Source organism: Zosterops lateralis (assembly GCF_965231275.1).
Source record: "Zosterops lateralis genome assembly, chromosome: 12".
NCBI lineage: Eukaryota > Metazoa > Chordata > Aves > Passeriformes > Zosteropidae > Zosterops > Zosterops lateralis.
Genome location: NC_139772.1, coordinates 13,664,958 through 13,688,641, shown reverse-complemented (window position 1 = coordinate 13,688,641; position 23,684 = coordinate 13,664,958). Strand labels below are relative to the sequence as shown.

Genomic DNA, 23,684 nt, shown 5'->3' with positions numbered 1-23,684 from the left:
TCCATCCTCCAGAGAGCAGCCTGCAGTGGGCATTAGCATCCATCTCCATTAGCTCCCTCTGCAGATTCCCAGTGCAAAGTGATGGAGCTGGGCTGACTGCCCAGTGCTGGGAAGGGTAGACTTTCCCATACCCCACTCACCGGCCATCTTCAGGCTGAAATATGTCCCCATGAAGCGCCTCGGGAGATAGGGAGAGGTCATGGATCCCCAACCCTGGAAGGCCGGAGCTATGGGGAGATGCTCCGTGCCGGGAGGGGTGTCCTGCTCACGCAGGGGAAGCCAGCCGGGAGAAGAACGGTGCTGTGCAGCGACGCCCTCTCCTCCCGGCGGGGCCGGTGGGCCGTGGGCACCGTCGCTTTCATTTCGCTTCTCTTGCTCAGGCGGTAAATCTCGCCTGACGGGGCAGGAAGAGGCACCGGGAGGGGGAGGAGGCACCGAGGCGGCGGCGCTGCCGGTTGATAACCTCAGCGCTTCCTCCCGGCAGGGTGCCTTTCCCGCGGCGCCCAAGGATGCTGCCCTGACACCCCGACACCTCATCCCCGGGCAGGTGACCCCGCGGTGCCAAGCATGGCTGCGTTCCCCGGAGGGATCCCCAGCGAGCTGCAAGGTAAGCATCGCCCGCCGCCGCGCTGCCGGGGCATCGCTGCCACATGGAACCTGCCCCACGGGGCCTGCTTGGCCCCACTTCGCCTCGCCGGGGCTGCCAGAGTCACTTTTGGGTCCCTCAGCTGCCACAGATGAGGTTCAGGGGGCTCAGTGTAGTATCTGGAGGCTCCTCTTGTCCACAAAACTCATTTGCCTGAGTATGGACCTTGGACCAAGAGCATCCCCAGATAACCTGGCTCTTCAAGGATGGGATTCTGCGCAGCTCAAGCTGCCAGATTTGTGGGTGCAGCTTGGTGCTGCTCAGTCCCATGGGCTTGGGTTCCTCTGGCTAATTGGGAATCCCCAGCAGCTCCCCAGGAAGGCACAGCCTGCAGCTCAGTGTGAGGGCGTGTGAGGTACCACCGCTCACAGCCTTCCCTTGGCTGATGGAAAAAGCAAAAGGCCACAGAGATCTCGGGGCCCTTCAGCCTCATCAGCCCCACCGAGGCTTGCAGTGAGGTGGGAAGGAGCTGGGTCACCGTGTCCCCACAGCCTCAGGTCGTGGCTCTACCAGAGTGGGCCCCTGGGGATGTGTGGCTCAAGCCACTGGGCCCATGGGGCTTGATGTCATTGTGAAAGCCTGATTTGCTCTGCACAGTGGTGGACAGCTGTGGTTTAGGTCCTGTTTCTCCCAGTGAGAGGCATGAATCAGAAGGCATGGAGGTGGTGCTCAGGGCAGGAGCAATGCCCGCACTGGCCACTGACTGTGGGAGTGACCAGTGTGTGAACTCGGGGAGGCTGGCACATGTGACCACCCTGGCTGCTCTGTGGAGAGGAGGGACTTGGGTGACCAGCTGCTCCCAAGTGGTAAATTTGGAAAGGAAGAGAAATCAGGACCCTCTTATCACTCAGTGCCAGCTCCCAGTGGGTGAGGCAGCAGGGGCAGTGTGAACCAGCAACCCCAAAGCCCTGTGCCTGTGGCAGAAGATGGGGAGGTGGGTGCATCACCCAAGAAGTGAAGGAGATCCACAGGTGGTGAAGTGTGAACCTTGTCTGAGAGCAGCCGGGGTCTGACTGTCAGGTGTGGACAGAGAGAAGATTATTCAGTTGGGGACAATATCCCCAAGAGCAGCAGGGTGCGTGGGAGAGGACCAAGGTGACTTCAGCCACCTAATTTCATGTGGACATTGTTTTTTTCAGAGGGCATCACCACCTTCCTGGGGACAAAGAAGGTGCTCCTGGTGCTGAGCATCCAGTTGCAGGTGAAATCCAAGTATGATGACTTTATCTTGGTATGTGCAGAGTCTGCCCTGGTTCCTGCTTTCCTGGTTTCCCCAGGAAGGTGTTTTATGGCTGCAGTGAGGGACAGGGGTGGCTGCCATGTCACCACGGTCCCTTGTCACACCTTGCCTAGGTCCTGACACCCTGGCGAGCCTATGTGCTGTCTGTGATGCTGCCTGTGAGAGTAAGTGTGGAGACCCTGTGCCATGGTACAATCCTGGGGTTCCTGGGGGTCTTGGGGCACTGAGGGGAGTGACCCATGAATCACCTGGGCCACTGGGTCTGGGAAGGCCTCAAGAGGAGGACGAGGAGAGAGATGGGGGGAAGGGGAGGGGGTCTTGTTTGGGGACTGGTGAAGGGTGAGGCCAAGGACTATTTGAGGCATGGGAAAGTGTGGGAGCTGGGGAGGAACCCTTGGGTTTCCTTTCTCCATCAGCACTGGCATTGATCCTGCTCCTCTCACCCACAGGTTCACAGCAGCTTCAGCTTCCTGGAGGTGAGGGAGATGATGGTCCAAGAGCCCAGTGTGGTAAGTGGCACCAGCAACTGGGACAAACCCAACCTGGGCATTATCCCCCCCTCTGCCCACTCCCCTGTCTGGAGCCCACCGTAGGATCTGGGGGTGTTCTGGTCCCCACTGCACATTGAGGGTCACCAGTGTTGATCCTCGTCAGGGTATTACCCTGGAGCTGGAGGGGCAGGGAGGCACCCAGGGGTGCTGGGTAGATGCCTGCATTTCTTCCCCTCTGGCATCCACAGACAGTGCCTGGCCATAGCACCTCCTGCTCAGCAGGGACAAGGTGACAAATGGCTGCAGGCTTACCAAGGTGAAGACAAATTTAGCAGGAGGGTGTTTTAAACCCTGTTAATCTTCTTAGAGAAGAGCGGGCACATAGGGCAGATGTGGCAGTGGGAGGAACCATGGAAGAGAGGAACTGGATATCAAGGCTTGGATGTGTTGGCCGAAATAGGGCAGTGGTCCTGGTCAACCTCCTGTCTGGTCCTTTCTAACATCCTGTCTGGCTTTTTCCTGTTAAAGCATCATCAGCAACCATGGCCTGTCTCCACCCAGGGTTTCTGCTGCTCAGCAGGCTGCATGGCTGAGCGCCGGGGGAGAGAACTGAAGGAGATGGGCAGAGACTGAGGGGTGTAGGGAGTTGAAACCTCAGGGTGGAGGGGGGCGAGACATCTGACTGGGATATGGAAAGCCCAGGGATTGTTAATGTGCAGGCAGTCCCACGCTCTCCTGCCTCCACAGCCCCGGGCACTGGCGGAAGCGCTGTCCTCGCGCGATGCCAGCAGATAATTGTCATCCTGCTCCCACGCCTCAATCAGCGTGTAATTAAATCAGGGAGCATGTTGCCATGGGATTTTTTTTTTTTTTTTTGGTAGGAACCATAAGCTAAAAAAGCCCTAAACCTCGATTAAATAAATTCAGGGAGGAAACCTCCATCCTCCAGCTGCAGCTGCTGCAGGCAGAGACAAGGCTGTTCTCACCTCACTGCATCGAGCTGCCTCTGCATCAGCTTAAGTTGAATTTTCAGGAGGTTTATGCCTTATTTCTGCACACTAATGTATTTTATCTCAAATTCCTGGTGCTCACATCATTCCCTGCACTTATGGTGCCCTGGCTGGGTTGGCAGTGAGGAGCTGATGGCTGTCACCATTGTGTCTGGGGGCTTGGGGACACTATGTGCTGCCAGCTCACTCAGGCATCTCTCATCCTTTGGACCCTGCAGGTTGTCATAGAAACAGATGCAGCGTCTTACGCCTTCCGGTTCATGTCCTTGGATGATTTGGAGCAAGTTGTTATCCATGTCACCATGTCTCTTAAGAAGGTCTTTCCAGACTCATCCCTTGGGTAAGAGTCTTCTGCTCTTGAGAGGTGGTTGTGTAGGAACCAGAGCAACCCCTTTGCCCAGAAAAGTCCCTGATTGTAGAATCCTGGAATGGTTTGGTTTGGAAGGAACCTTAAAGATCATCTAGTTCCAACCCACCTGCCATGAACCCGCAACTAGAAAATCCCAAATATAGGATGGGTCTACAGCAGTGCTTTTAGCAGGAGAAAAACTCATGGATGGAGGCAAGACCCTGTTCCCTCACTGAGTATTTCTGGCCACTCTACACACAAGGGCTGTAGCTAAGCTCTTGAAGGGGTGGAGATGCTCTTCTCCTGGCCCACTCTGACACACCCCTCTGCTCCATCCCCAGGACACTGCTCAAGAACTGCCCCCCCAGCCTGTATGAGAGGATCCAGCAGATCACAGACTCACTGGAGGAAATGCTGCAGATCAACCCTGGGCCTTGTGGTAAGTCCTGCCATAACTTCCTTCAGGCAGGACCAGGAGGGTTGGAGCATTCTGGGGACCATTCCAACCCTGCATCCATCAACAGCACCTCTGCTGACAGCCCCCACCTCTGCCAGCAGGGCACCTGTGATGGCTTTGGTCAGATGGAGCCCTGCTACTGGGGTCTGCTGTCAATCAGCCCCCCCCATCCCATGGGACAGCAGCAGGTTAGAGGGAATGTAGTTCCCCAGGAAGAAGCAGGACAGTAGACAATATTGCTCAGAATCTACCTGCAAGGACCTGTAGCTCTGCATGCTTCTATTCACCTCATATGGCACCACTGCAGAGCCAGGAGCTTTTCCTGTAACCTGGTCTGGAGCAGGATACCTCCATTATCACCACAGCAATGTGCCCTGCCTGGTATCCACATGGATCAAGCAAAGCAAGTCACAGTGGCCCCTGTTTGGGGGCTGACAGTAGATCTCTCTCCCCTTTGATAAAGGAAGGGGGAGCCCTCAGCAACTCTTCTGAGTCCCTGTCATCCCTCTCCTGCTTCCCACTCTCCCCAAAGTTCCCCTCCAATGTCACTGTCCCCAAAACTGCCTTCTCTTTGCAGGGGGCTTTTCAGAGACCTACGCTGCTCTGTGTGATTACAACGGCTTTGCCTTCCGCGAGGAGATCCAGTGGGTAAGGTGGCCCATCCCATGGATGTGACACTTGGTGGGCAGGGAAGCAGGATGCTTGTGGGTGCCTTGTGGAGCTGCTGGGGCTGGGACAGTCTGGGAACTGCAGCTTTGCCTGGCTTGAGTGCCCACTGCTCCTTGGTGGGTTGGAATCAAAGTGCAGGTGGGAGTGAGGTGCCTTGGACCACGTTGTTTCCCAGACTGTGATCGAAGGGGAGTCTCTGGAAAATCTGTGACCTTGCTGGGTGTCCTAGTAGAGGAGAATCCTGCTGAGACCCAGCTATAGCAGGACTCACTGTCCCCCCTTCCTCTGGACACTGATCCCAGATCACATCTCCCCACTCCCTCACTCCCACCAGCCTGGGGTGTGTTGCCTTCTGACCATTCCCTACACAAGTTGTCCAAGACTCACCAATCTGTCCTACCAAACCAGGACGTGTCCTCTGCCAGCCAGAGCATTAGGGAAGGTTTTAGGCTTTGGGTTTAGGCAAGGGACTCCCCAGAAGAGGCTCCCCAAGGGCTCAGCTCCCTCCAGCAGCACCAGGCATCTGAGCCCTCCTCAGAACCCTGTGCTGAGCCTGATCCATGTGTCCATCCTTCTGGGAAGGATGTGGACAACATTTACCACAGCCAGGACTGCCGGGAATTCAACCTGCTGGACTTCAGCCACCTGGAGAGCAGGTGAGTCCCCCAGACATGCTGCCTGCAGTGTTCCATGTACCAGCACTCATCCTCATTCTCCCTGTCCCTACTGGGGGGCCCAACATGCTCTTCTGCCCACATTAGAAGCTTTTATAGCTTTACACGCCCCAGGGATGCCACATCTGCAGCCTGACACTTCCTGTCACCAAACGCTGAGGCCTGTCCCATGGGGCAGCAGCTGAGAGTCCAGACAGCCTCTCTGTTCATTTTTAACTCTTAGATCAGCCTGGGAGCTGTTTATGGGGCTGAAAACCCAATGTCACGTCAGCTTCTTGCAGCTCGTGGCTGTCAGGTGTTTCCCTATGCAAAGCAGCTGGTGCAGCTTGCCACCCTGAAACTTGCACTGCTCCCTACCAGCCTCCCAGATATCTGTTATGGCCTTGTTATCATCTCATATCATCCCCTGACAGTGGGGCTGTGAGCTCCAGCTCTGCCTGGAGTTCTCCATGTGGTGCTCAGCCATGTCTCCATCCCAAGAAAGATGGAGCAAGGTCTCAGCTCTCAGGAAAGGCAACTGCCAGGCTGGCCTGCAGGGAGTCAAAGTTCTGGGTTGAGTGTTTTGGGGAACAGAGGATCTGTGTTCAGCTGACTGAAAAGGAGACCGTTTTAGAGATTTCTTTGGATGAGGAAGTAAAAAACAAACTTGTTTCCACTCAAGCAAAAACCTGTGGTGTTGTTCACATGAGAGCTCAGAGTTAAAAAGAATTCAAAACCCCGAGGCTTAGATAGAAGCATGCAAATATTTTGATTAATTTTATTTTCCCCAAGGGAATAATCTGGAGAAGATGATCTGTACCTGTGGGTTGCTTTAAACCCACAATCCCCAATCCTGTTCTGTTGAATGTTGTATTGGGGTGCATTGAGGTTGGGTGTCTTGGAGCGTCCCAGAGTTGGGTCAGTTGGAGCACCCTGGTTTTAGATGTGTTGGGGCACCATGGAATGGGTGTGTTCTGGCATCCTGGGTGTCTTGGGGCACCCTGGGGCTGGATATCTTGGGACACACCTCAGCTGGGTGTTTGGGTCACCCATTTGGAACTGGCCTTGGTTCATCCTGGCCCTTGACTCCCTCATCCCTGTCACCCTGCAGGGATGTGGCACTGAGTGTTGCTGCTTTGTCCTTCAACCTGTGGTTCACCAAGCTCTCCTGCAAGGATTTCAGGCTGGTGAGTGCCAGTGCTGTGGCTCTGGGTGCACTGGAGGTGGCCAGGTTCCTCAGAAAAGCTTTCTTCTTCCAGAATCAGGAAATTTCAGAGCAGCTGCTCTACATGCTCAGCAAATCAGTGACACTGGAGGAGCTGGTGCTGGAGAACAGTGGATTGAAAGCGTAAGTGAAGATGTTGCAAGGCAATGATGAGCAGGATCTTGGCAGCCTGGTGGTTCTTCCCTCAGTGCATGGAGCAGGGAGGTCCGTGCATGGACCCTTGTGCCAGGGGTTGGTGGCTCCATCCCCTCCATACTGGGAAGTTCACTGGGAGCAGAGGCACACATAGCCTGGAAGGCCAGTGAATACCACCCACCCTTGGAGATGCTCTGCTTCCTTCTGGCTGCTCAGATGGAGCCAGGTCTGCCACACAGACAGGAACTGGTAGCATGTCCCTGTAAGACTACAGGGTTGGTGGCTGTGTGTTCCCTGGAGGTATCCAAGCATTACTCAGATGGGTGACCCTTCTCCCCACAGTGATTTCATGCAGAGGATGGCCCAGGCACTCAGCAGCCATCCCAACTCTGTCCTGCACACCATCAACCTCGCTGGCAACCAGCTGGAAGACAGAGGTACTCAAATTCTGGGATGGGATGAGTTTACACCCACAAAAACTGATGTTCAACTCCAGATCTCACCAGCAGCTGCCTCCTGTCCTGGAGGTTGCAGCTCAGGGCGGGATGGACACCCAGCTGTGCTGGCACAGCCATTCAGGACTCTCTGCTCCCATCAGGGGTCACTGCCTTCAGCCGGTACGTGGAGAAGAATTCCAAGGGTCTGCAGAGCCTCAGCTTGGCCAGGACAGTGCTCACAGCCAAAGGTAGAGCCCAGATGCCCTTGCCCCACTCCACAAATGGAGTGACCAGAGGGGCTGCAGAGACACCCTGGAAAGGGCACCTTCATGGATGAGATGTCCTGCTGCCCAGCTGGAGGGAAGTTCCTTTGCTCTGCTCCATGGCTCTCCCCAGTGCAGGGAGCCTATAGCCATCCATCTCTCCCACTCTCTTCGAGCAGGGATGAGCACATTATGCAAGGCCCTCACAGATAACAAAGCCATTGGATTCTCCCTCCGGCACTTGGACCTCTCTGGAAACCCCGGCACCCTGGCTGGGGATGACATCAGTGTGAGTATGCATGCTGTGATGGGGTAGGGTGACATCACTCAGACCCTGTCCCCAGTGTGGTTTGGATGGCTTTGGTCTCCTCTGCTCTGTGCCCTGCCCTGCAGCACCCCAGGGATGGAGATGTCATGGCTGCAACACCCCATGCCTGCCTGGGAGCAGCTGGGGACACCCTGGGGACATCCCCCTGAATGTCCCTGTGGGAGCGTGGGAGATGCCATCTGCAGCAAGGATGTGTCCCATGAGAGGGCGGGTTCCTGTGTGCACAATTCACCCCTGTGCTCAGCAGGAGGGAGGGGACAGGCTGGAACTGGGATTCCAGGGCTGCAGGGTTCTGGATGGGGGGTGGGATGGAGGGGCAAAACTGCTGAGCCCTCTCTGCTCACAGAACCTGCAGAGCCTCCTCCGCCATTGCCACTCGCTCTCCCACCTTAGCCTGGCTGGCACAGACTGTCCTCTGGATGTTGTGAGTACCATGAGGGGGTCCTGGCAGTGAGCCCTGCCCTCAGTCCTCCTCCATCCCCGGGCTGTGTGAGGGGCTGCAGTGCCTCTGAGTCCTCCTCCACATGGCTCACATCCCCACCCTGGCAGCTCTTTGGAGCCCTGGTCCACGGATGCCACACCAGCCTCATCCACCTGGATCTCTCCAAAAATGTGTACTCCCACAAGTAAGCCCTGAGATGGTGTGAGGGGGGTGTGGCACCCAGGGGGGGTGAGGTACCCAGGGGGTGGCTGGTGCTGGATTGCAGTTGTTGCCATGTTGTGCCCATCCTTTTCAGGAGGCTGAAAACCATCTCCCCTGACATCAAGGAGTTTTTCAGCCAGGCCTGCTCCCTCAGACACGTCTCCCTGGCAGGTACCAAGCTGCCAGCCGATGTTGTAAGGTGCGATTGGGCTGTGGGGAATGGATCTGGGGTGAGCACAGCCTGGGGAGACCTTGGTCAGGGCTGATGGGAGGATGGATGGATGGAAGGGGCTGTGAGAGGCAGAGCTCTGGGAAAGACACCTTCTCCAGCATCTCACTGCCTGGACTGTTGGGGGTGCCCCATGGCAGGTGCTGGTGCCCCATTTCTTGAACTGATGGGAGGGGCTTTGGTGACTTTTCCAGGGCATTGTTGCAAGGGCTGGCAGACAACAGTCACATCAGTGACCTGCACCTGGATCTTAGCAGCTGTGAGGTGAGGGCCCAGCAGCCATGGGCACCACCCCTCTGGCCAGGGGGCCCCACTGTGGCAGTGTGGGGAGGTCTGTGCCCTGTCTGACTTCCCCGACAGAAGGATCTCATTTGCAGGGATTGCTGCCTCCCCTTGTACTGATGTCTTGCTGTTTCTTCCAAGCTGAGATCAGCGGGGGCCCAAGTCATCCAGGATCTCATCCCTGATGCCAGCTCCATCAGTCACCTGGATTTGTCTGACAATGGTAGGTTGCCTTTTCCCAGCCTGGGAGAAAATCTCCTCCATCTCCTGGGCCTTCATGTCCAGTCACCCGGCAAAGGGAGGGGGGTGATTTCTTTATGCTCTCCTGCCTGAAGACTTGCCAAAATTTCTCATTTCACATATTTCTTGGTACAGTCCACTTCACTGAATCTGAAGTGGTCTCGTGTCGCTGGTTCAGGGTTTGAAGCACTGAAAGGGTTTCCCTGGGCAGAAACTCTTCCCACCTCTCTGCAGGTGTTTGTAGCCTTTGTTGCCAGCCTTGTCCTGCTGTGGCCTTGGAAGCCATGGGCAAGTGATCCTAATCATCACAAACATCACTTCTGCCAGTTGTTAATTTCATCTAGAAGGTCCTAAACTCTCAAACAGCCTTGCCAAGGTCTCACAGCAGACCGTGCAACTCCTCAATACCAAATGGCTCTGGGAGAGCTGATGTGATTTGGAGTCCTTCAGGACACTAGTGCTCCAAAAGTTCACACTCTCACCCAAAATCTCTGGTCAACTTTTGCCAAAATATGCTTCTATTTTTGGCTTTCCCAGTAGAGCATCTCTGTGCAGGAGGGACATACGTGGGTGTTGGTGCCTCGTGCCTTTGGCTGGGTGGACTTCTGGGTGAGAGATCCCTACTCATGCCTCTGGCCAATTTCCCTGGTGATGGTTCAGCCAGGAGGATGGCAGTGCAGGCAGCTGCCTGAAAGCTGAACTTGTCCCATGCTGTCCAGGGTGGTGGGTGGGTGATGGGGGGCACATCCCTGAGGAGTGACAGAAAGCAAGTGCCATCTCCAGCTCCCTTAGTTCCCCCATAGCTCACCACAGCCTTGGCACTCCAATATCAGCAGCCCACAGTGGCTGCTCCTTCCCTGAGGTCATTTCTGGGACCTCAGCTCTGCACAGGCCTTCAGTCTCCTTGAGGAAGTCAGGAAGGGAGGAAGATGCTCAGGAACTTCTCAGGAACTTCTGGGCATCTCCAGCATCCCAGTGTGGCAGCTTGGTGGCTCTGCAGGTCTCCTGTGAGGGACCACCTTGGTGCCACCTCCATGGATTTGTTGGAGCATCTTGGTGGGTGTCTCCCATCTCCCGCAGGCTTTGACCCCGACATGGTGACTCTGGTGCTCTCCATTGGCAGAAGCAAATCCATTAGGCACGTCTCCCTGGGGAAAAACTTCAACATCAAATCCAAGTGAGTGCAAAGCAGTAGCACCTAGGCTTGGAGCCATCCTGTAATGGTGCACCCACCTAGACTCTCTCTCTCCCATCAAAAGCCCATGGGCTGGTAGGAGTTGCCTGTCCATCCTGACTGCTCCAGTGCGGAGGGTCACCACTGCCAGCACCTGGTGCAGTGTCAGAGATGAGTCACATAGCCCAGGCAAGAGTGGGAGCTAAGACAGAGCTCTGCCAGCTGCCTCTGTGGCCCCAGGGCATGCACAAGTGACCCCCCCCACACATATCTCTCCTGCAGGGAAGGCCTGTTGGATGTCCTGCACCGCATTGTCCAGCTCACCCAGGAGGAGGATTGTGTAAGTCCAGCTTGCCCTCAGCCACCAGAACCATCCCATCCATGCACCTAGTCACCCTCAGCCACCACTGTGCAGTCTCCATGCCAGGGTGCCATCCAGATCCCTCCCACACAGGCTGGGAGCAATCCTCCCTCTCTCCCACTGCCATTCAAGTCCTTCTGCTTTTATTTTTCCTCAGTCTGAAGCAGAAGCTCAGACAGAGAAGTGGGAGCTGTTCCCGTCCATCTGGGAAAATGGGAGCTTGTGTCTGGCTAAAGGCATGGAGGAGACACTTGATGTAACCTGGATTCAGCACAGCTTTCCCAAAAAACCTCTCTTTTCTCCCCACTGCCTGCCAGGCATCTGAGCTAAATCCAGCCTGTTGCCTAAGCACTCATTGTCCTCCTGTTTCCTGGGGTTCAGCATCACTTGTTCTCTCCAAAACCAGCACCAGCCCAGAGGCTGCTGGACAGGAATGGAGGCTGAGTCTGAAGGGTGACATGGACCTTGACATGTCCTGGCCACCTGTCCCCCTCTTTGTTCCTTTTCCAGCCTCTCCAGTCACTGTCTGTGGCTGAATCGCGCCTCAAACTGGGAACCAACGTCCTGCTGAGTGCCCTGGGCAGTAACACCAGCCTCGTCTCCCTGGACATCAGTGGCAATGCCATGGGGGACACAGGGGCCAAGATGCTCGCCAAGGCCCTGCAGATCAACACCAAGCTCAGGTAGCAGCAGCTCTGTAGCACCTGTGGGTGACCCTGTGCTGGGTGGCCCTGATGTGATGGTTGTGATGCTGATGCCATCAGAGGAGGCTTGTCATGGCTCCTGATGGCCATGGATGCAGTCCTGAACCACCCCTGGTACATGGTCAGATGCTATGACTGCATTTTGCACCCATGGCAGTCATCTGGCAGTGCTGACTGGGGACATGTGAAGGACAAGAGAGCAGCTCAATCCCTGCCCTGGCGCTTGCCACCTCTTTTCCAGACTCCTGCCCAGCCCAACATACTGCAGACAGACCTTTATGGTCACTGCCCTCGCCTCATGCTCTGCCATCAGTTCCTAAAACACCATTTTTGACCACACTGTGTACACAAAGCCAAAGCAGGGGCTTTGCAGAGGATGGGGAATGGTTTTCAGCCAGGGCTGTTCCTCTGGGAGACATCTGTCCACAGGATGGTGCCTGAATATGTCCTCCTGGCCCTTCACTCCCTCCAGGCACCTACCTAATTTATAGCTCCTTGCAAAGTCCAAGTTCAGGGTTTGGATACTGAAAATTGTAGTTTTTAATCCCACTTTTAGGCTCTCTGATGCCTGGGGTCAGCCTTGGGCTGACTCTTGCTGGTACCCACCTCAGGGTGGTGTGGGTGTGGACAGGGCTCACCCAGGTCCTTCTTTTTGCAGGACTGTGATTTGGGACAGGAACAACACAACTGCCCATGGGCTCCTAGAGGTGGCTCAAGCTTTGGAGAGGTAAGGAAGGAGGGTCTTGGTCCTCCTGGCTTGTTAGCACCGTGCAAAAGACCCTCTGTCACCAGCATGTCACTGTCCCCAGGGCCTTTTTTCCCCTTGAATGGCAAGGCCATCACACAGTTTCATACGTGTCCCATGGGAGTTGGCCCACAGCTCTGGCCTTGCAGCCAGAAAAGCAACCTGACACCCATTTGGTGATGACACCCCCATTTCCAACCTCAGGGACTCCCCAGGGCTCTGCATATCAACCAGCACAGCCTCATGTCACCCAAGGAGCCCCCAGTGAGCAGGGGCACCAGGGGGATCTGGTGGGGGTGGTGATGTGATGCTCCTCTCCTCCCTGCCCGTGACAGGTGGGTAGAGTTTGTTCACCTGCTGAGCACACCCACCACCCTGTCTGGTGTTTGGCTGTGCAGATCTGAAGAAGGAAAGGTGCATGGAGAGCCTGGGCAGGTGGTCACTGCCACCCCATCAGGGTCTGCCAAGGGCTGGAGTTTGGCCATCCCTGCCTGTAGGGCTGGAAGTCAGGACAATGCCCAGTCTGCTGTTGGGTGGGCTCTGGGCCTGTGTCATGTCTGTGGGGACATGAACAGCGGGGATGAGCCCTGGGTGCAGCAGCACCTGCTCACCCCACTCTGCCTCACAGGAATTACACGCTCAAGTTGATGCCGCTGCCGATGAGCGACGTGGCGCAGGCCTATCGCAGCAACCCCGAGAGGACGGAGGAGGCCGTGCACAAGGTGGGGGGACGTGGGCTGGGGAATGCAGGGCCAGGTGCCACCATTACTGCTCATGGCCTCTTGCCCTTGCAGCTCCAGTCCTGCCTGACAAGGAACCAGCTGCGGCAAACGCTGCCGGCACAGACCTTCCAGCTGCAGCAGGGCATCCTCACCACCTCTTCCGAACAGGTTTGATGGACAAATTTCTGCATGGGGCTGCTCCTCACCTGCCCCAAACGACCCTGGCTTGCTCATGTGAGCTCTTGCAAGCAGCAAAACACTCTTAACCTTTTCTGAGTGGAAGGCAGAGCAGATTGGAGGGATGGAACAGGTTGCTCAGAGAAGTTGTAGATGCCAAATCTCTGGAAGTGTTCAAGACCAGGCTGGGCTTGAAAGTGTCCCTGACCATGGCAGGGGTGTTGGAATGAGAGGACTTTTAACATCCCTTCCAACCCAAACCATTTCATGGTTCTCTGGTGAGGGTGGGGGCGGATGGAAAGCAGATCTGGAATCCTGCTGATTACATCCATGCATTTCATGCATATGCACTGCTGAGATAACTTGCTGCTACACTAACCTATGCAGTGTGTTCCTGCCTCCTGTGCACTCTTGCCAGCAAATCCCTGCTGTGTGGCATCCCTGGTTATTAGGCATGGATGCTCTCAGAGGCTGTAGCCTGCCCGTGCCCCCTCCAAGCACATTCTTCTCTGGGAAAGTCACAGCAAGGAGGGGAACTGGCAGTGCTGCTCCACATGACACAGCCTCTCTGTGCTCCAGATGGTGAATGAGATCTGCCTGAGTGTGCAGAAACACGTCGATATCCTCAGCACCTGCACGGGCAGGGAGGTGGAGACGGACATCCTCTGTGCCGAGGAGGCCATCAGAAATGCCAACCTCTCTGTCAGTGTGAGTCCAGGGTGTGGGGAAACCCCCTCAGCTCAGCCGGAATCCATTCGGGATCGAAGCAGGGCATTGATTTGTTAATGACATCATTAACCAGCAGTCAGGGAATTCCAGAATGTCGATGCAACAGACACCACCAAGCACTTGCAAACATTGAAGTACAGCTGAGAATTTCTGAATTTTCTTCTAGAACAAAGATCAAAATATTCTTAATCCCCTTGCCCCAGAGACACACACCTCTATGCACATCCCCCACAGGGTTACAACCCCTCTTCCTCTGGTATCTCATGCTCACATGTCCCTCCTGTGGAACACCACCAGAGATGGGTGTTCCAGCTCTGAGAACACCCTGCAACTCACAGGGGTCCCTCCCTGGGGCACCTTCGTCCCACCCCAGCAATGAGAATTGTGGGCCATCAGCCCATGACAAAATCCATCATGTTGGCTTGGCAGCTCCTGGCTCTGTCAGACCTGGTTTGATCCTCCTGCTCTTGGTTCTCTCTCCCAATTGCACCTTTTTCTCCTCCTCTACTTCTCTTTAAACCACCTCCTTTCCCTTTTTCCCCAACTCTCTGGCACCCCCCTGGTTACCTAATCTGGCAGAGACAGGATGTAAGAAGACAATACTGATGTTGGAAAGGTGGTGAAAGTGTTGGTTAAGGGTTTCCCTGATGCAGGTAGCAGTGGAGTGGGGTGCAAGAAGGGAAGTAGAGGTGGTGGGGGGAAATTGAGGAGACACAGGGATTTGCATCCTCATCCTGTGAGGGATGAGGATGCCCAAACCTGGCCCAGCAAAGCCAGAAGATCACTGTGTCTCCCCAGCTGATGTGGGTGATGCTCTTCCGTGGGGCAGCCATGGATGCAGGTTGTGCATGGAAATATGGGAAGATGAGGTGACACGGGATGATTCACACAATCTCCCTTCCCATGTCAGATCCTGCCCCTCTTGTATGAGGCAGGAAACACCCCCTACCAGAATGGCAAGCTGCAGCACAAGCTGGAGTGTCTCACAGAGGAAGCATCACAGACCTGCAGCCGGGAGATCCAGGTGGGCACCCATGGGCAGCCTGGGAGATTTGTCAGCCTTGGCCCAAGGATAAGAGGGATGGTGTCTACTGAACACCATGTGAATCCTGATAGAAAGGAAACTGAAAGCTTTCTTTCCTCTCCAAACTTCAGGCAATCATGCAGGCGGTGCTGGACACGGCCCATGGCCTGTGCCCAGCTGTGGTGCGGAAGAGTGGGGTCAGGGATCAGCTGGTCAATGCCATGTCAGAGCGGATCTGCCTCCAGGACCACCTCAGCCTCAGCACTGTCCTGGACCAGATGGTCACTGATGTCTTCAGCAAGCTGAAGTGGGTGATGTGCTGTTCTTCCTTCTCGCTCAGTCACTGGCACTGACCCATGGGGCCAGGGGAGCATTCTGGGGGCTCTCTACCAACTTGTCCTCTGCCCACATTGTGGTAGAGTTGTACTGGGTCCTGCTTCTGTGTTTTTCCAGCTGCAGTTTTGCTTCCTGCTTGGATCCACTTTGGATGAGTCCCTAGGGTGCTGGGGAAACCCATGGGGTGATGTTGCTGCATGCACATCCCCTTGGCTGGCCTTGACCATCAACAATGGTCATTTGGCATTCTCCATCCCAGCCTGTGCCTATTCCCATTCCTGCTCTGGCAGCACAGAGCCAGCAAGCCACAGCACATGGACATGTCTTGGGAGCCCTTCTGTGAGCCACAGCCAAGCATCCATCTCCTCAGCAAAGCCCTCCTGGGGAGGTGGCCCCATGGCTTGCAGGGTTGGTGGATGCTGGCCCTGAGAGCCCTCTTTCTGCTCCCAGTGAAATCAAGCTGTCCATCACAGCTGCTGTAGCTGACTGCATCGTGGATGCCGTGGTGGGAGACCTGACCATCGCCCAGTGCAAACTGGTGAGTGCCGGGGGCTGCCAGCACCTGTGGGATGGGGTTGGGATGCATGTGGGGCTGGGATGGAGAATGGGGGGCTGGGTACCCCAGCATTGTCTAAGTATCTGGACAAAAATGCTGTGACCATGGATTTGCAGTCTGGGAAGCAGGACAGTTCCCAGCCAGGCTGGTTTTCCTCCCAGGTAATGGTAATCCTCTCCCAGTGTGGTCACAGCAACATTAACACCCTGAGCAAAGTTCCAGCGCTGCTGCCGTGAGGTGGGGGGTGCTGGGGTGACGCCGGGCACCGGCCACTCCTGCAGCAAGGCAGCTGTGCTGGGCTGGACACCGGCTAATCAGGCCTAAATCCGCTCACAAATCCCAGCCGTGGGTAGAGAGCAGAGCAGCACGGAGCACACAGGGCAGCCGAGCACGCTTCAGCCCCTGGGATAATTTAAGCGCTTCCTAATGGTTTTAGGCAGAGAGCCTCTCCAAGCAGGGGCTCGACCTCCTGGTGCTGCTGCCGGAGTCGGCTGAGGACGATGCCACAGCACTGGCACGGGGCAGGATTCCTCCGGACCTGGCTGCAGAGGAGGTAGGGTCTGGACCCGCCGCCGCCGCGTGATGCCCGCGGTATAACCGCCCTTTATCCGCCTTACCGGATGATGCCGGGCTTAAAGCCACAGCCTCTCTGGGTGCACCCCCCGGCACCCCCCCAGGGCAGTGCTAAGGCAATTAGTGCCGAGAAATGGGACCATTAACCTGCCAGGCCATGCTGCTGGCACAGGGAATGTGTCCTTGTGGCTGCCTGGCTGCTTGTACCTTGTCCGGCTGTTGCTGCTTTGGGGCCTGGGATCCAGTGTAGTTCATGGTTCTGGATGGGGAAGTATCCGGTCCAGCACTGTGGGTAGTTTTGGAGCTGGGACAAGATGGGGGGAGGATGCAGCCCTGACAGCCTAGGGGTGATGGAGGATTGCACCCATCACTGGGCAAAGCCTGGCTAGCTCAGGCTGCCATGGGATGCCTCTCGGCACAGCCAGCTTGTCCATGCCAGAGCTGCCACCATCTCTCTCTCCCTGCAGTACAAGATGGCCCTGCGGAGGAGAAACAAGCATTTCAGGAGCATTCGGCCCACACCGACTGTGAGAAGTAAGGTCACTGTGTAACTGTCCCTCTGCTGCAGCCGTGGGTGCCACGCTGCCTCCACGGGGCATGGCAGGGGTGGGGGGCTCACAGCAGCAACCCGGGAGCCTCATGGTCAGAGCCCCCCACAGTCATGGGCTGAGGGCATGTCTTGGGTTGCAAAAAAGACAGGACAGCAGGATCTGGATTCTTCAGAGAGCCTCTCCCAGTGCTGTGGTCAGGGGAAGCTCACCTTTACCTTGCTCTTGTGCTGGTTTTGGGCCTCAGCTGGCTCAGTGTCCTTGGGCAGTGGAGTAAATGCCCAGAACTCCCTCCCCACATAGCCAGCCGGGGGTAGGAGGTTTGTCTGTGATTGTGGGTGCCATGGTATCTCCCACAGCCATCCCAGGGTCCACCCTGGAGATAGACATCACCCACTCACCCAACAGCCTTGGGGAGAAAACATTGCCCATGGGTTTTCCTTGCTGCTGGTGTTGCCCCCAGAGTCCTGCATGTCTGGGAGGGGAGTGAATGTCAGGAAGGCACAGACAATGTGCCATCAGCCGATGGGTGACTCTGCTTTGGCTAAAGCAGAGCTCATGCAGACTCCAGCACCCCTGTGTCCCCAGGGGAACCCTGAGCCCCGCAGCACCCTGCAAAGTACCCATTCAGAAGGTACTTGAGGGGCTGAGAAGCCTGCAGAGCAAACCCGGGTGTGTTTGTGAGTGCTGCTCACCGGGCCAGCGCCGGCAAAATTCGTGCCGCACCATTGCAGGTCTCAGGGCTGCCTGCGGGGCTCGGCCCGGCCCCTTGCCTGAGCATCCCCTCACAATCCCCCCACAGCATCATCCCCTGCACGCAAACCTCCGGCGGCGGTGGCAGGATCCATCCCGGCCGCGCCGCAAAGCCGCCACGCACGCCCCTGGCGGGCACGGCCGCGCTCCCCTCCCCGCGGCGGAGCCGCTGCCCCGCTGACCCTCCGCGCGTGGGCGAAGGTGACGGCGCCGGTGATGATGATGGTGATGGTGATGATGATGGGGAGGCCTGGCGAGGGCGGGTGTCAACAGGGACCCTCTCGCCTGTCGTAGGTGTCTCGGAGCTGGAGCCGGCAGCGGGTCGAGACGCCAGCGGGCTCCGAGCTCACCGGGCGCCGCCGTCACTCAGCCCCGCCGCGCCGCCGGCACGCCCTGCCTCCACAAAGGATGCTGAGCCTGCGAGCGGCTCGCTCCCCGCCACGCAGCCTGCCACCGCCACCGGATTCCTTATGGACCTGCCGACCGCCGGCGAGAAGCTGGAGCATTGCACCAAAGCCAGGCCCCGGCCCAACCGCCGGCACAAGCAGCCGCCCAGCAAGCCGAATGTAAGGGGGGGCATGGCTGGCAAGGGAGGTGGGGTGTATTCGGTGTGTTTTTCCCATTTTCTTTTCCGCTTGGGTGAATTACTGCGGTCAGTATTTGTTGCAAGGCAGGAAAATGAGATGCGCAAAGACGCGGTGGGTTTATTATTCTGCATTTCAGCTGCTGCCGGAGCCTCCTCCTCGGAGGGGAGCAGCCTGAAAGGATGGGCAAGGGGGCTGGGGAGGGTGAGGGGAATCATCCATCCTCTTTCCTGCTCCCCACCGGGAGATGCTGAGCGGTGGGAGCCAGGAGAGGAAAGAAAAAACCTGCAGAGTTTGGGTGCAGAGGGCCAGCGATGTGTTTGGCAATGGCTCCAGCTGCCTCCCTCCTGAGCTCCATTTACTCCCCCTTATCCAAAATCCATCATCCCTGAAGCACTGGTGGCCACCACGGCTCCCGGTGATGCCGGTGGGGCTCTGCCAGCCGTGATGAGGTGGGTTGTGCTCCCCCCATCCAACAGGCGACTGGATGGGGATCCTGCCTTTGCACCCCCCCTTCCCAAAGGAAAAGTAACTTTTGGGTGCAGTCAGTGGCGAGTGCATCTCTGTCACCGTCTCTGGGGCTGGATCCTGCTGGCATCACCTCACCCCCATGCCACCGTGATGCAGCTGGATCCTTTCACTTGCTGGAAAGCCCAGGCTTGCACGGCTGTGGTGATGCTTGCCCTTGGATCATGGTGGGATCAGGGCTGGCATGAGGCCGGAGGGGAGGCAGGAGCTGTGTCCCACGGGCAGGGTGGGTGCTGGAGGTTGGCAGGGCCAGAGGGCCATCACCCTGCAGTGGGACAGGCTCGCCTGGCACCCAGGGTGGGCCAAGGCTTGAGCAAGGACAGGCTTTGATGGATACGATGTGACAGGGAGAGCAGATCTCAGATGGCTGGAACGACTCCTGAGCAGCATCAATCCAGCCGTAATGAAAAGTCATTATGGATTGAAATGCCACCGATGGGGAAGCGCCTCCCTCTCATCAATAGGAAGCCACTGATGCAGTGCCACATGCCAGGGAGAGGAAGGTGCCACGGAGAAAGGCTTGCCCATGGCATGGACCACTTTGTTATGCGGATGGAGCAGGTGGCTCTCATGCAGGCTGTGGTGGAACTCTAAGGTTGGACTCGAAATATCTGAAGGATGCAGATATGAGTCCTTGCAGGTCACCTGCTCCATCACCCTCCAGCAGCTCAGGGGTCCCTTTCTTGGAGCTCAGACGGAGGAAGCATCCCTGCCAAAGGCTTCTCCCACAGTTTGAGTGCCATACCTCAGCCACTGTGCTGGGCAAGGGGTTGTGAGGAGCCTGGGGCTGCCTGGACCTCCCAGTGCTCAAGGGAGGGAGCAGGATTAGAACTCAGATGCAGCTGATAACACCATGGTTTGGTTTTAATGCTGGGTACAACATGGAGCATGCCAGCCTCCATCCTGCAGGGGCACACACTTTTTCATGCCCAGTGCTGGGTGACACACCTTCATGCCTGGGGTCACCTTTGCCCTGTGCTGGGCTGACAGCAGCTCTCACTCACAGGTGCAGCCCGTGGCCTGTGAGAACAGCGAGGACAGGAGCATCACCCGCGTGGACGAGGGGCTGGAGGACTTCTTTGCCAAGAGGCTCATCACAGAAACACTGCCGTAAGCCTCAGGGTGCTCAGGGCCCCTCACCTGCCCAGCACACACCCATCCCCAGGGTTTCACTGCTGGTCCCAGTGCAAAAGGGATGCTGGGTAAAGCAGCTCACCCAGGGATATTGCCAAGGGCAAGGTTGGGGGAAGAGGAATGAGATGGCAGCCATGGTGTGCAGGATGTGGAGTCTGTTCCACAGTGGGAGGCAATGAGGCAGCACCCATGGGAACCATGCTGGGAATGGGTGCCCTTGCCAGAACACTGCTATCTCAGGTGGAGTGTCCAGGGTCTGGATCCATCTCTTTAGGGTGGGCAGGGAGAAAAAAACCTGATCCCTTACCTCTTGGCAGCCTGGAGCTCACCTTTTCCAATGCTTCATTTCTCCTCAGCTCCACAACTCCGGAGACCTGCCTGGGATCAGCCCCTCTGGCTCCCTCTGGTTCCCGCACCCTCAAGAAGAAAATTGGAAATTTTTTTGCCTTCAAGAAACCCAAATCCAGCCGGGGCTCGAGATGTGAGAAGGAGCCCGAGAGTGGTCCCACGGCCCCTAGGAGCAGGCGCTCGATGCTCAGTGACATTTTACGAGCCCCCAGTAAGGCGGGCGAGCCAGGGAAGCCCCTGAGTAAGTCGGAGGAGGGGGGGCTCTCTGCCGAGCCCCACACAGAGCCTGAGCACTGCCAGACCCCTGACTCTGCCCGGAGGATCCGGCCCAAATACTCTCGGGAGGGCAAATCCCAGTCACTCATCTTGCTGTCCGGGGAGGATGAGGATGCACTGGGGGTCAGGCATGACAAGGTAAGCACTGTCACAGTCACCAAGCTACCACCACTGCTCAGCTCACCTGGTGGATGCTGCTCCCACCCATGGGTGTCTGTGGGGTTACCAGGGGGTGTGGGGACACTGGAGTGATGACTGGGGATATCCCCACTGGGTCTTGTCCGTGTCACCATCTCCTGGCAGCATGGGGTTGGGAATGTGGGTGCCCCGCAGGCAGGAGTGTGGGTGCCATAGGTGCTGTGGTGGGTCCATGTTCCTGGCAGGGTTGTGTCTCTCCTGCAGAAGAGGCACCTGGAGAAGAGCGAGGGGGAGTTGTCCAGCTCCTTCGAGCAGCGCATGCAGGTCATGCTCCATCGCATCGGCGTCACCAAGGGCCCGGCTGCTGAGAGCAAGAAGCAGCAGGTGGGGACTGGTTCCATTTTTGGGATGGACGCTGCCCCTCCAGGGTGGTAGGAGATAGTGGTGCATAGAGTGGTGGACATCTCCCCTCTGGGACTGGCAGCACCCAGCTCTGTGCTGCCACTGCCCACAGCCTCTGCCCTATCACCTAACCCCCTGCAAGGGGTGAATTCCTAAACCCTGCATGGTGTCTGTCAGCCTGTTCCTTCTTGCCTGACATGCACCCATTCCCTGCAGCCACATCAGAGCCTGGCAGCAGCACTCTGCCATCTGCACCCATTGTCTCTGTGGGCACTGCCTGGCACCTCCCTTACCAGTTTTTTCCCCCTTGCAGAGCAAAGACAACGAGATCAAGAAAGCTGGCTCAGATGGTGAGAGGCTGCACCTGACCCCCACCCAGCTGGGCACCCATGGGTTGCCATGGGCAGACCCCCTTGGACTCCCAGCTGTGGGTCCCACTAAATTTTCCCCCTGTGGGCAGCTGGTGGCAATGGGCAGACCCCAGCTCACTAATGCTTGTGCTTGCAGGGGACATCGTGGACAGTTCTGCAGACTCCCCTCCATCCTTGAAGGCCCGCACACACTCTGTGTCCACAGGTGGGTCAGCAGTGGGTGCTGGGGGGTCACAACAGCCCTTGGGGCAGAGGGCTTTATCCCCTCTCTCTCACCAAGCATTGGGACTGGAGCCAACAGGGACTGGTGGGCACAGGCATGTGGGCAGAATTCCACCCTCGGGAGGGTGCCCTACACCCATGGGTGCCCATCCCTGGTGACGGCAGATGGACACCCAGCCCATTGCCCAGTCTCTGGGCTGGCTGCAGGCTGGTTTCCAGCACCAAGAACTGCTCCTGGGGCTGTCACTTCTGGGCGCCCACAGCTCCATCCTGCCTGCCCCACAGACGCACCCTTCCGCAGCCCAGCCGCCAGGACGGAGCCCAGCGCCGAGCCCCGGCCAGCCTGGAAAGCCCTGGGAAGGCAGCTGCCCGCTGAGCCACCGGCCACCAGCTCTGACCAGCCCCGGCGCTCCTTCACCCTGGCAGAGCCCAGTGGGCTGCCGGAGCCCGGGGGCCGGGAGGGCTGGAGCAGCAGCCTGCCACGGCTGGGCAGGAACGTGCCGGTGGCGCTGCCACGGAGGGTCAGCCATGGTGGGGAGGTGGGTGCTGGCACCCTGCCCGCCCTGCCCACACCACCCAATACTGAAGGTAGGGATGTATGAGGCACCCATGGGTGCTTCATTCCACTGCTGGCCTGTTCTTGGAGCCCTTGGGGATGGAGGGCAGCAGGGAGCCAAGCACACAGTGGGTGCTGGGTGATGATGGGGCCTGCCAAGCGGGGTGCTGTGGGCTATGCTCCAACAGCACCTCCCCATTGCTTACACAGACAACCGGCTGATGGCACGGCTGGCAGCGCCACGGGGGACCAGCCGCCGAGCACTGTCTGTCCATGAGGAGCAGCTCAGGGAGCCCGAGGGCCCGGCAGAGCTGGGAAGTAAGTTGGGTCTGGAGTGGGACCCCAAGCCCTCCTTGCACCTAACACCAATGGAGGTGGGTGGTGGTGTTCCATGTGCATGCTGGTGTTGCCTCTCCCAGCTGGTGGGTGATAGACAATGGCACTGCCACACTGGGAAGTTCACAAGGGGAATTCAGCACTAGGGTCAGTTCCAGCAGGAGCCAGGTCACAGTCCCCTTCTTTAATATGGGGCTGGGTTGTGTTTCCTCCAGTGGGCACCGTTCCCCTGCGCCTGCGGCGTTCACCTGTGCTCAGGCACAGGACCAAGCACGAGTCCCTCTCAGAGATGGAGGCTGAGCCTGGACCAACCTCAGATGCTGAAGGTGAGATGTTCCCCTCCCTGCTAAAGCAGGTGTTGGGGTTCCAAGGATCCCCCCATGCTTACACCAGCTCCTGTGACCCCTGTAGGTGCCACGCTGCAGGACTGGCCCCGTGCCGGGCTGGAGGAGCCGCAGGCTGGCACAGGCACTGAGGGTGAGCAGCCGCAAGCCCTGGCACAAACTGTTGGGAATGCACAAGACTCAGCTGCCGTAGACCAAAGACGCCCAGTGCCGGGCCAGGAGGAGCCGGCCCTGGGACAGTGAAGCCCCTGCATGTCACCACGCTGCTCCCAATAAAACCCTGCAAGCAAGTGCACCGTGCCGGGGTGCTTGGCAGCTGGGGTGCAGAGAGGATAGACGGGGCACCAGGCTGGCATGGATGTGCCAATGATGGCATCGCCCAATTTTCGCCACGGGGACAGCCGGGCCACCAGCATTGCCCAGGGACTGTCAGAGCCTGCAGGACACACCCAGTGGTGTTGCAGTCCCCAGAGCCCTCTGTCGCTGTGGGCTGCAGCGGGGGAGCCGGTGATTTTAGGCAGCCAGCTATTTTTAGGAAGCGTTCCCAAGGCACTTTCACCACTCCAGCTCCTGACCCCATGGGGTACTGCTCTCTCCAGCCCCCGCCAGACGCAGGCTTCCATCAGCGGGACCACCACCCACTGCCTTCCAGCACGCAGCTCCATCCCCGCAGCTCCCTGACGGCACCAGCGTGATCCTGACACCCCAGTGGCTTTCTCCTGTGTTGCCCTCTGCTCCGGACCAAA

The 23,684-nt window shown here is 57.6% G+C and overlaps 1 protein-coding gene across 1 annotated transcript; it reads left to right on the top strand.

The window, feature by feature from the left end:
- Nucleotides 1–506: 506 nt before the first annotated feature.
- Nucleotides 507–23,562, top strand: CARMIL2 (capping protein regulator and myosin 1 linker 2). Its single transcript, XM_083870284.1, is given in 41 exon segments — nt 507–607; nt 1,786–1,877; nt 2,000–2,050; nt 2,336–2,395; nt 3,606–3,727; nt 4,078–4,175; nt 4,771–4,841; nt 5,445–5,518; nt 6,627–6,702; nt 6,775–6,863; nt 7,218–7,404; nt 7,406–7,461; nt 7,463–7,560; nt 7,755–7,864; nt 8,250–8,327; nt 8,453–8,529; nt 8,641–8,745; nt 8,970–9,039; nt 9,199–9,280; nt 10,378–10,474; nt 10,754–10,811; nt 11,343–11,515; nt 12,195–12,263; nt 12,910–13,003; nt 13,076–13,171; nt 13,760–13,888; nt 14,820–14,933; nt 15,065–15,240; nt 15,720–15,807; nt 16,262–16,378; nt 16,866–16,932; nt 17,994–18,265; nt 19,818–19,921; nt 20,302–20,707; nt 20,972–21,091; nt 21,423–21,459; nt 21,617–21,685; nt 21,988–22,290; nt 22,469–22,576; nt 22,810–22,920; nt 23,006–23,562. Coding segments are annotated over 41 exon segments (4,620 nt in total). The 5' UTR covers nt 507–567; the 3' UTR covers nt 23,182–23,562.
- Nucleotides 23,563–23,684: the final 122 nt, after the last annotated feature.